This window comes from Photinus pyralis, unplaced genomic scaffold (genome assembly GCF_008802855.1).
Source record: "Photinus pyralis isolate 1611_PpyrPB1 unplaced genomic scaffold, Ppyr1.3 Ppyr1.4_LG6, whole genome shotgun sequence".
Classification (NCBI taxonomy): Eukaryota; Metazoa; Arthropoda; class Insecta; order Coleoptera; family Lampyridae; genus Photinus; species Photinus pyralis.
In genome coordinates, this window is record NW_022170663.1 from 42,373,644 (window position 1) to 42,386,598 (window position 12,955).

Sequence of the window (12,955 nt, forward strand, 5' to 3'; positions counted from 1 at the left end):
CATATTTGCACCCACTGACATCAGTCTCCAAGTATTTAACAAACATTTTTCAATCCAACCCCTTAAACCAAGTTAAATGGGGGTCTTGCCTTGTGTAACAGTGGTTACATTTACACTGCCAAAGTTAAATTAAAGGTTTGGCGAAAAAAACATTTTTTAACTTTGAAATTTTATTCCGTTTGAACATTGGAAATGTTTATGTTTTCGTATATGGGGATAAAGATACGAATTTCGGTCAAGGCCAAAAGACAACGGTGTCGCATCAAGTGTTGATTGTACCGTACTCGACCATGATCGGTAAGTGAAGGAAAAGTCGCGGTTACTGTTGATTTGCACGCATTTAAAAACTTTGTAAATAGTTACCTTAAACGAAAAGCTTTTTATTCTTATGAAGAATTTTTAAAAGATAAATTTGATAACATTTAAGTCTTAAAATCAACAGTACTTTGTGTTCTCGTGTCCTTTGTCTTTTTTTTTAAATATTATGTAATTGTACCTGATGACGTGTGAAAATACTATTGTATAGATCACAAATAATAAAATGAAATGAAACGAAGATATCGGTGTCCCATCAAGTGACGATTGTACCGTACCATGGTCGGTAGGTGAAGCAAAAGTTGCGGATACTGGCAATACGTTACTTACTTAATACTAGGTACTCAATTGTTTTGTTAATTCCAATGTAAAGTTTTCGCACATTTCCGTTGATAATATTACGAGCATATTACAACGTTGTTTACAACTAACATTTAAAATTTATATTTTTCTAGGTATATGCCATATGTGTATTTCTCGTGTAAGGTCGTGCTATAGTTAGTTTTGTTGGCAGAGTTTTTATTTCATAGTTCTTTATTTTGCCGGTAGAGATCGTGCAGATGTAGTTGCAGTTACAGTGACTTTATAGAGACAGTGGCGACAATAGGAGTTTGGCCGCCATTTTGCGTCAAAAAGTTGGCAACACGTACAATACAATTATTTTTCGATGTCTTTGTCCTCCAATGCTAATTGCACGCGGAAATACACTTAAGGTACTGAATTCACGGCCATCGAAACACAAATTTTTCATCCCCAGACGCTGCCATTTGACTGCAGAAGTCGCTAATGTCAGGCTGTCATCTGACATGATACTATTTTTTGTAGGAATATCATGGCACCTGTACTTCAACGCGTGGGAATGCGCGTGACCATATCTATTACCGGAAACACGTGAAATTTGACGCAAAATGGCGCCCGATCTCAACGACCAATCAAAAATTAGACACTCTATTGTCGCCACTGTCTCTATAAAGTCACTGTAGTTGTAGTGGCAGTACAGTGACTGTATAAAGACAGTAAGGCCATAATGCTCCATGTCGGTCATGTTTTTTTTTCCAATTCATCATTGAGCTGATTGGTTAAACCAAATTAGTAGATTTTGCTATAGTTACAACAATTATGTCACAATAGGGGTTTACAGTAGGGATGTAACGGAAGTGGTTACATCGGAACCGAATTCGGAAGCGGAGTTTTTAAATTTGGTTTATCGGAACCGAAATCGGAACCTTAAAGAAGAGATATGTCATATCTTAGATTACAATACTAATATGTAAATAGAACAAATTAAGTAACTCGAAAAGAAGCAAATTATACTCAAGGAACACAACAAGTGAAAAGGTAATCAACAGAAGGCAGGAGGTGAGGAAGGTTCCCCGCGCGACAAATATAAACGTATTTGTACGCAAACGCACTGATTGTGGCCGCACCGACCCTGTCCATAAACCTCCGATATAACATCCGATTAAAATTTGTCGGAACCGAAATCGGAATCGAAAGTGCACACTAAATCGGAAGTTCCGCTCTTTCGGAATCGGAACAGAAGCTCCGTTACATCCCTAGTTTACAGTACAGTTGAATTCCGTAGTCCTAATTTAATAAGCGTATACCCGAAACCATAAAACAATTTCTTTGAAAGTCAAAGTTTATTTAAAAATAGTGACTCATTAGAAAAAAAATAATGAAAATGTGCTGTATCGGGGGTCTATTCGAGACAAGATGGTTGTGGCGGGCTATGTGCCGAAATAAGGCCGACCAATCAGCTGCTAGAACCATTCAGATGACATCGCGACTTGGCAATATTGCAGGAGAATGTCACAAGCGTTTGTTCGCGTGGGCGATTGGGCCTCGCACAATGTTGCCGGCTCACCTCTACGTGATTAGTTGTAGGTTTGTGACGTATTTATACTAAAGCGTTTTAAATTTAAACTAAAAACACAGCTTTGAAATACTGTATTTTGGGTTTATTTTACACGCAAATAAAAAATTGAGGATGCATCTCCTTTGTTTCTAGGTTAATTTCCACCAATTCGGTGTATTTGACCGAAAGAGAACATGCCGGATCTCCCAACTACCAATAGAAAATAACACCACCATATGACCACACAGTATCTATAAAATCACTGTAGTTTCAGTACAGCGACTTTATACTAGCAGTATGGCCATACGTTGATCAAGTTTTGTATTGGCTGCGCCATGTTTCCTACAGATTTGAATGTAACCATGGAAGTTACGTCTGTATATTTAAATTTTAGGAGTTGTCAATCCGATGACGTAATGCGCGTGATGTGCAAACGAGTTTTAAATTCGTTCGCCAGTTGGACATGTCCTACTAGATTTGTGCTATTACATTCAAATTTGAAGGAAACATGGCGGTTTTCTTTCTGCGTGTGCACTCTCTGTACTATAAAACAAATTTGATCGTTATTTGTATAGAACCTATACGCCATTTTTCTTCTTAGACTTTGCGTCATGCCCGTATGATATCTTTGGTGAACATTTTCTCTTTCGACGCTTCACTGACGCTTTTGCGGATATATTTACAAGCTCTAAGACCGTTTACGCAATGCTTGCTTTAACACTGATTAATTCTTTTAGGCTTTGATCTTCTGGTTTATTTTTTCTTTCCTGTGTTACTTCGTTAATATTTACCTGCGCATACCTAAGCTACGTCGACAACCGTTGTGGATTAAATTAAATACCTACGCAGAACCTGGATGGCATTGCATTTTATGTAGACCTGTTCCATTAAATGTTGATTACGATTTACAGTATTCGCATCGCTTGATGTGACGTTAGTTTTTGCCTGTCCCTTTATATTCCTCGCTATCATTACCCCTTTCTCGTTTTTTATGTTTTATCTGATTGCAGATCATTGGCAGATAGCGTCCTTCTGAATTCAGACGGCCGTGGCCTGAAGTCGAAGGTAAACTTCAAATTTCGTCGAAAGCTTAACGTTTGTTCATAAAATGCTTTCGATACAGCTGAATGGTAATTAATATACATACCTACGTGTTTGTGTTGGTGCCGATGAGTATTTTCTGACGAGCATTTGACAACAAAGTTGGGAGCGCTATTTCAGCCACTTTTTCGGTCCGTCCGTCTGTCCGTCTATCCGAGGCTTTAACTACTTCTACAGTTTTCAATATATTTAATTCGTTCTTTTTGAATTCGGTAGCTTATAGCTCTGGCACCTGGCTAAGGAAATTCTTCCCGATTAATCTGCGCATGTGCAGGATGGGCAATATCAACTGTCGAGTAGATATCGTTTTGAAATTTTAATCACAGATGCTTCTGTCGAAGGCAAACATATCTCACATTGTAAACATTAAATGCGAGTATGCGCAATCTATGCGCAGTGCCAACTCCGTTATTTATGGAGGTATTTCTTTGAAATTGTAACCATAGATCTTTTAGTAAGAAAAACATAGCCATAGCCTGTTGTGAAATACTGATAAATGCTTGGAAAATGTGCTAAAGTTACACGCCTTAGGGCGAAAACCTTTTTACTTGTTTTCTGTAACGTACCTTTGAATGTATTGCCATTGATTTCAGTTGTTCTTCGACTACAGTTATTGTTTATGCGTCAATGTCAATTACACACATTGTGAAAAGTTTGTTTAATAATGATCGTAATTATTATGATTGTGAAAGCCCGGAAATTTAGTTGGTGTAGATTAATATAAACAAAGCTAGCAAAGCCAAAAGATGTCGTACTATCGCAAAAGTAACTGATAAGGATAAAAAGAGTACGACTTAAGAAAAACCTCGCAGTTTGATTAATATAGTTCAAAAGTTAATTAACAAAATATTTTGTAAAAGTTTAAGCAGTAGATAACAAAGATAGTAAATGCATATAGGTATACAATGTTGGTTACACTCAAGGTTAAAAGCAAAGTTGTTGGGAACAATGGGTCAGGTAGGAGCAGGCACCTAAATTCTGAGACAGGGTGAAATACACAGGATGTGACTCATCTTTGGTGCAATAAAGTCCTTTTGTTAAAAGCAAGATGGAAAATTACATGGCCTTGTAGGCAGATTTAACTAAAAACAAGATATGTGGAAATTATTGAATCGCCACTCATTTATCGCACATAGATTCTAAACTGAAGAGCTTTGATTAGCGTAATCCCGCTCCTGCAAGATGGGTAGCCCGCCCCTGGTTTCGGGGTTTCGAGCCTTCAGTTGGATGTCGAAGACAATCACGGAATTAGGTGTCGTAACTCAATTTTGACTACAGTTTTTTTCCACCCTCGTGACTGCTTCATTCACGGAGAAAATTGTTAGTAACAAACAACAAGTCAGTACACACATCAAACGAACCGGTAATTTCCAGATATTAAAATACAATTATCAAAACTTACATGAATGTTACTTCAGGGACAAGACCAAGTAAAGTAATCAACATCAATAAACATAAATTAAGCAAACATTACACCAAAAACGTAAACAATTACAAACAATAGCATAACGGTATCATACATGTGTTTCTGCATTACGGTTAAACCAAGTCAATTTCAAAAACAAAGATTGAAACACACAAAAAATATAAAATGCGGCATACAAAACACAAATACGATATACGGAAATGCAAAAATTACTACCTGCATTAAATAACACAAAATAACAACAAACATTTATGGAGCGACGCGTTTACGACTACCATTTAAGACAAGATCCCAAACGTAACCCCCGTTCGTGCTTTTTAGATGGCACAGGCAGCTTTTTCCCACCTAGAAATTGCATGGTTGCCAACTCTAAACAAGTTAAATAGTAATCGTAAACGATTTACATAAAGCGCATTTCCACTTGCATTCATTTCCCATTTGTAAGATGCAACTTCTGTTAAAATCGTAAAAATCCGGCCACAAATATGAAAGATAGCGTTGCACATGGGCAATCCATTGTTGACGTGCTACTTCAATTTCAGTTTATGAGAAGAATTTCATTTCAATGCTTTTGTAAATAAGAAAGTTGGAACTGCGCATGCGCAAACCTAAATTTTAAAACTAATGTTAGATTTTCCTTTGTTCCAAGCGCCTAAGTATCACATTTCACTTAAATAGTTCCATAGATAAAAAAGTTGGCACTGCGCATGCGCAAAATAAAATTTTGAAACTGGCGTTTGATTTTCCTTTATCCCAAGTGCCTATGTATCAAATTCGTTTAAATTCTTCCATAAATAAAAAAGTTGGCACTGCGCATGCGCAAAACCAAATTTTGAAATTGGCGTTTGATTTTCCTTTATCCCAAGTGCCTATGTATCAAATTTCGTTTAAATTCTTCCATAAATAAAAAAGTTGGCACTGCGCATGCGCAAAACCAAATTTTGAAATTGGCGTTTGATTTTCCTTTATCCCAAGTGCCTATGTATCAAATTTCAAATTCTTCCATAATAAAAAAGTTGGCACTGCGCATGCGCAAAACCAAAATTTTGAAATTGGCGTTTGATTTTCCTTTATCCCAAGTGCCTATGTATCAAATTTCGTTTAAATTCTTCCATAAATAAAAAAGTTGGCACTGCGCATGCGCAAAACCAAATTTTGAAATTGGCGTTTGATTTTCCTTTATCCCAAGTGCCTATGTATCAAATTTCGTTTAAATTCTTCCATAAATAAAAAAGTTGGCACTGCGCATGCGCAAAACCAAATTTTGAAATTGGCGTTTGATTTTCCTTTATCCCAAGTGCCTATGTATCAAATTTCGTTTAAATTCTTCCATAAATAAAAAAGTTGGCACTGCGCATGCGCAAAACCAAATTTTGAAATTGGCGTTTGATTTTCCTTTATCCCAAGTGCCTATGTATCAAATTTCGTTTAAATTCTTCCATAAATAAAAAAGTTGGCACTGCGCATGCGCAAAACCAAATTTTGAAATTGGCGTTTGATTTTCCTTTATCCAAAGTGCCTATGTATCAAATTTCGTTTAAATTCTTCCATAAATAAAAAAGTTGGCACTGCGCATGCGCAAAACCAAATTTTGAAATTGGCCTTTGATTTTCCTTTATCCCAAGTGCCTATGTATCAAATTTCGTTTAAATTCTTCCATAAATAAAAAACTTGGCACTGCGCATGCGCAAAACCAAATTTTGAAATTGGCCTTTGATTTTCCTTTATCCCAAATGCCTATGTATCAAATTTCATTCAAATACTTTTATAAGTAAAAAAGTTTGCAATTCGGTTTACAAATGGTCGAGATGCGAAAAGGGCACTGTGAATTTTGAATCGATTCGATTCAACTTTTGGCATTGCGTATTATATGGTTAAAGCTATGCCCATATTGAATTTCATGCAATTCAGTTCATAACTAACGGAGATGTAAAAGCGATCGAACATTTCTAAACAAAGTTATGGTTCACACGGACAGATAGATGGGCAGACAGACAAAGGAACAGACGGAGAGATCAACCGGCAGGCGAGAGATAGCAATGCAAAATTATAAACGATCTCTAGGATCGTTAATAAACGGCAAAAGTGTAAAATTATGGAACATGTAAAAAACGGTTTTTTGTTTTTTTACAATAACTTTTTGTAAGCGGTACAGAAAAAATTCCTTCCTTGGTGCAAGACTCGACACCATAACGAACCAAATAGCGAAAAAAGTAGAACAATAGCTCTTAAGATAAAAAACTAGTAGCGTCGCAAAGTTAGCGGACGGACGGACGGACGGACGGACGGACAAAGTGGCCACAATAGCGCATTTTTTTTTTATTTTTGTGGAAATGCGCTAAAAATGTATGTATCGCCGCAAGTTGTATATACAGGGTGGAACCTTTCAATACTGTTGACCCAAAGTTTAGTTTAGAGTTTTAATCATTCATTTAAATTTGTGGAAATTATCGATTTCCTTGGTGTGTGTGGGCTTGTATGTATACTGACACTTTTCACCGTAAAAAGATAGTCACAGGGATGGGAAATACTGTAACCCAACTAGTTACACATCTGATGCCATGGTTTACCTCGATTCTCAACTATGGGCTTCAATATCCCGCAAGAGCACAAGTTATTCGTCCCAGGGGTGAGACTCTGCTAACAAAAACTCTTTGTTTTATAATCTAGTTACGATATATGTTACGATTCAGTAATTTGCACATGTGTTGTAGTTTAAACGTTGAAGTTGCCTTCCAAAACCATGTAATTTTCCATGTTGCTTTGAACAAAAGCGTCACAGCTACCGTATTTTGTTACCTGCTTGTAAGTCAACCATTTCTTTGTTTTGCAACTTGCTTTTAACCTCTATTTGCTATCATGTTTTGTGTCACGTCATTGGTGTATTATGACGTCATCGCTAAGTATGCGTTTACATAGCATCTTGCAATCGAAGGAAGAGAAGGCGTATGGTTCGAGTTTTTCGGTAAACCACACTCAAAAAATGTTCCATGGAGATTCCTAAGTGTTGAGGCAACATCCCCTAACATTAAAACAGAATTTGTTTTTCAATTCGCCAACCGCGTGTGCTCTAAATCATAAAAGCGGTTATTGTTTTGCGATTTTTAATATAAATAACAATGCACTATAAACACTCATAACATAAACTGCGAGATATATATTAATAGTCGTCTACAACATCTTTTGATAACGGAGATCAATTCATTGACGTTTCCCTTATCTATAAGATACGCTATCAGAAAAGCCCCGTTTTTAACGCTTAGGTATGTATCGCCAATATCATGTTGGGAAATAATGCAATAAAATATTTCGTAGTAGCGGCTGGGAGTTTGGGAATTGTAAGCAAGTGTTTCTCAATTACCGTACCAAACAGTTTCTTCCAGGTTCAAGGAGTAACTTGGATCGTATTAAGCCTATTGGCCTTGTTAGTACATTTCGAGACATGGATTCCGGCGCCGAACAGATCGACGCACGGCGGAAGTTTGGGCTACGCAATTATATGGGGATATCTTACAGGTGAGGCCTTTGGTCCTTAAAGGTGGTAGATTCCAAGTGGATTTTTTGTTGAAGGTTATCCGTCCGCTAGCATAGCGTTGGGCGGCAAGGTTTTTATAAGGCCGCAAGAGTTCCACATTTGGGTCATTTTGTTTATGGGCATAGCCGTATTTTGGGCGGTGTTGTCTCTCTGTGTCATAATAGGTGAGCACCATTGAATGCACCCTCAAGCGTACAAGCTTCTCATATTTTAGCAATATTTCGAAAGGTGAACCCTAGAAAACTTTTTTTAGCCTGGTCAATTTGGACTATAGTGGTTTGCGCTGCTGACCTTACACTAGTTTTGCTTTTATCTATCGATTACACCATACTAGTAGACATTTTTAATGAGGTAAGTGGAAGATACGCCTCTCTTAATTCATTAATTCGGAACGATTTAGAAGAAAGATAAACATCCATTCCAAATTTACGAACTCCTATCGTGTGGTGTGCTTATACTTCTAGCATCGAGGGGTATTGTTTTATGGTTTGTCAATGTGATATTTGCCGCAATTATGTTTACATTGCGCGTAAAGGTCCACACAGACTTTGAAACTTTTAGCAACTGTAGTACGAATGCCGATAGCGGTCACAGATCGACTAGGTAAGATTGTGACCAGTTATTTACCTATACACTGCTTTATTATGACTTCCAGTCCTTATAGAGACAGCAGACGGCGTTCCAACAAGACACACAGAGCTGAATCCTTCAGTAGATTTCAGGGGCTGCCAAGAATTGTACCGATACAGAGCACGAATGAGAATGTAGCGTTTCACTCAAGGAGAGCACTGTTCCAGTATGATAGACGGCCGCCATCATCCACTTGTGGTCCACCAAGACCTGTATATACCTAGCAAGACAATAAAACGACGAAATTATGTGATACCTGAACCATTTTTTGTTCGAGTTATAGTATATTAACAGTAGAAATAAGCAATCGTGTCTTTTCCTTGAAAACCACATCAAAGTTGACAATAAATTTTCTTTTCAACTGTAGAGTAAGCCTGTTGGTCTGAAACAGAAATATAATTGTGAAGGTTACGTGGCATATTTCTTTCACATTCATTTATTTGGCAAGAAAAGTAATGATTAACTGGATGTTCAGGGGCTGCGCCGCCTCACCTCACACGCCCAGCGAACTATATAATGACCTAGCAGTATAAAATATACTTTACGACCTATTATCATACCTACTAAACAAATTTCTGTTGTGGATGAAAAAGTGTCCAGTTTTATTTTTGCAAGTTCTTATAAATTATTTTTGCTTGACGGTCACTGTAATTAATTGTTTGAGATTCGTTGGCATATCTGATTTAGGTGTCATGTCGTGCGTGTACGAATTATGATTGGTTCTTAAAGCGCGAGTGCAATCCGCATTGCTGGTTTTATGGCTTCCATTTTCCGGCCTCATTCTTTCGACAAACAAGTTCGACCGACAATAGGCCTCGATTCGACACGTGAAGCGAAGTGTATTAATAAGCCGTGTTGGTTTAATTACACAAAGTAATGTTTCTGGGGATTTAACCAGTTGTGGTGTACTCTCGAGTTATAGTTTTGAGCACTTCTCTAAATTTGGAGGATATAACATCGGATTTATTGATATGTAAGTGTGGCCGCGATTTATTATCTCTGGCGTTTTAGGAATTTTCTCCGTTGTACTTGATCTTCGAACCCTCATCCTTCAGAGAGAGAGAGAGAGAGCGTCATAGATAACATACCGTAAACGGCCTTAAACTTGTAAGATAAATCCGCAGAAATGCGTCAGCGAAGTTGGAAGTAAGATAATAAGAGAAAAACTTCACTAATCTTAATACAAACACCACATATAATATCTCAAAAAGGTAGACAATAATGTCAAGTAAGTATAATGGCGTGTAGCTCAAATACAAGTCAAGATCGATTCGAGTTCTTCAACAAGGCCTGCGCGCGCCAACAAAAATCTCGATGGGAAAGTTTTAAAAGAAAGCTATATCACAGATAACGGATCGGGTTACAATGTGAACATTTAGATGGCGCAAGGATTGCTACATAAAGGTAAGAGTTCGTATAATGTTATTCGAGAAGGATTACTTACGGTAAACGTCCCCAAAAAAATGTTATGAAGGAAACATAATTAGAAATACGGTATGAGTGGTATTTTGTACCTCAGCACAATGCAAACGTCTTACATGAATTTTAAAAAAGGTATATACAGTAGTCAACTTGACTATACTGTATTCATTTTAAGAAGGTAGCGGTAGAAAGCACAGGGAAGCTTTAACCTTCACTGTGATTGGTTAAAACACGAGTCAGTACCTGAAACATAAAACGACTGGCGAATTTTGTAAGCTGGTAGTTTATGTTACCAACTAAACTGCCGAAATGTCATTAGCTGTTAATGTCAAAGATTTATTTCTGTTCGCAGTGTGGATATTTCTACTTTACAATTATTTATTTTTTATATTTTCCCTGTGTGTGTTTATCTTCAAGCACAGCGCCATCACTACCTTCTTATAATGAATGCAGTATAGTCTCCCTACTTTTCGACCCTGTTGCAAACCTTTGCACACTAAATGTTGACGACACACCGCGACTAAATATTCACAGTGTAAGCGGTAAATCCTAAACGAATATTTATTTTTAATCAAAATATTTGTTCATTTTTATGATAGAAGATGCATTACATCTCGCCTGAAGAACTGGCCTCTGAGGCCGATTACCACCTGGCCCTAGATCGTAATGGTCTTTTGCCCTACCATAAGCTCTTTGTCATTCAACCTTAGGTTACGATAAACGTATTCAATTAGAATCTCCTTGCTGTTATTTTAGTTACAAAGACCCGCTGCATTTAGCTCATCCCGAATAGACACACGGACTGCAGCATAAATATTAATTTACTCTACATCATTTACCCAACAGCACACTGTACAAACTGGTCTCCTGTATATGCATGTATTCACATGTACGACCTGCTTCCAGAACACGTGAAGTCAACAATATACATTTTTCTTGTCAACAAAATGTTCTACACCATCATTCATGTTGATTGTCCTTCCCTACTTGAATCCCTTAACATATCTGTCCCAGCACGCACTTCCCGGTTTCAAAAGGCATTCTTAAATCCCATTCCCAAAACTAACATATGATCAAAATCCCCTTCCTTCATAATGTCGCGTAATTTTAACATATACTGTAGACATGCAGACATTAATTTTTCTCCGCTATCAGAAATTTTGATATTTGTTTTCTTTTATGTAATGTCATGGTTTAATTTAGTTACTTAATTACATTGTAATAGGTTTACTCTTATTTTATTTATCTTGCTTATCATTTTTTTTGTCTATAGTGCCGCTTACGCAAACGTAACAAACTTTAATTTTGTTCTGTTATTGGATACTTTGTATCTGTAGAACAATAAACATTATTATTATTATTATTATTATCAACAAATACGTTGATGTTGTGTCACGTGAATGTTTAATGTTTTTTATGTATGACACGCGTCCTATGTAGGCATGTACGTATGCCAGAGAAAAAATAAATTGAAATTGAATCAGAAATAAAATTGCATTTTTAACCGCAATTGTTACTTTCTATTTCTAATTCCCTTTTAGCTAAATAAAAAGCCAACTTGGCTTATGAATAAATGAAATAATTAATTTCCTTTCAATGCTAAAACAAACGTTCACACAAACACAAGATTTACCTATCTTTACTTAGATTTTGCATTTTTACAATGCTATAAAATATTCTGTGCATACAGAAGTCTTGTAGATACATGCCAAGGATGACACAAGCATTTAGAGCAGGTGATGGGGGCAACACCCGGTATTGTAAAATTCGAGTCAACAGTTTTTGCTAGTAAATCGTGAGAGGTTCCACCCTGTATATACAACTTACGACGATACATACATTTTTGAGAGTTGGCAACCATGCAATTTCTAGGTGGGGAAAGGCCGCCTGCGCCACCTAGAAAGCACGTTTGGCATCTTGTCTTGAATGGCGGTCGTGAACGCGTCGCTCCAAAAATGTTTGTTGTTATTTTGTGTTATTTAATGCAGGTAGTAATTTTTGCATTTCTTGATATCGTATTTGTGTTTTGTATGCCGCATTTTATATTTTTTGTGAGTTTCAATCTTTGATTTTGAAATTTACTTGATTTAACCGCAATACAGAATGACATGTTAAATTCCGTTATGCTATTGTTTGTAATTGTTTACATTTTTGGTGTAATGTTTGCTTAATTTATGTTTATTGATGTTGATTACTTGGTCTTGTCCCTGAAGTAACATTCATATGTCTTAATCATTTTGTTTTAAATATGTGGAAATTACTGATTCGTTTGATGGATATACTGACTTGTTGTTTGTCACTAACCATTTTCTGTTAGATTTTAATGTTTATTATCATAAAAGTAAATATAGAAAAACTTCTGTACATCTTAAACGTGTTACATGATGACATGATTACCTACTTGAAACTTAACTTTTTTCTTTCATCTCTTATTTTAATATTGGCAACCATATAAAATGCATACCATAGAATACATATAATAATTACTATTCTATGTAACTTAACATTTTCTCCGTGAATGAAGCAGTCACAGGGGTGCTAAAAACTGTAGTCAAAATTGAGCTACGACACCTAATTCCGTGATTGTCTTCGACATTCAACTGTAGGCTCGAAACCCCGAACGAGGGCCGACGCTACCTATCTTGCGGGGGCGATATTACACTAATAC

General features: G+C 36.7%; 2 protein-coding genes across 3 annotated transcripts in view; both read left to right on the forward strand.

Annotated features, from left to right (window-relative positions):
• LOC116174658 (RE1-silencing transcription factor B-like) overlaps positions 1-12,955 on the forward strand; it is a 394,864-nt gene that overhangs the window by 27,383 nt on the left and 354,526 nt on the right. The gene's annotated exons all lie outside the window — the stretch shown is intronic.
• LOC116175111 lies at positions 7,272-9,276 on the forward strand. Of its 2 annotated transcripts, none has more exons than XM_031493211.1 (7): positions 7,272-7,329; positions 7,964-8,038; positions 8,084-8,216; positions 8,271-8,399; positions 8,450-8,586; positions 8,636-8,838; positions 8,900-9,276. In XM_031493211.1, exons 1-7 carry the CDS (start codon positions 7,285-7,287, stop codon positions 9,087-9,089), a joined length of 912 nt encoding a protein of 303 aa, XP_031349071.1. In that variant the 5' UTR covers positions 7,272-7,284; the 3' UTR covers positions 9,090-9,276. The 2 variants fall into 2 exon arrangements, with proteins under 2 accessions (XP_031349071.1, XP_031349070.1); XM_031493210.1 differs by having other exon boundaries at positions 8,891-9,231.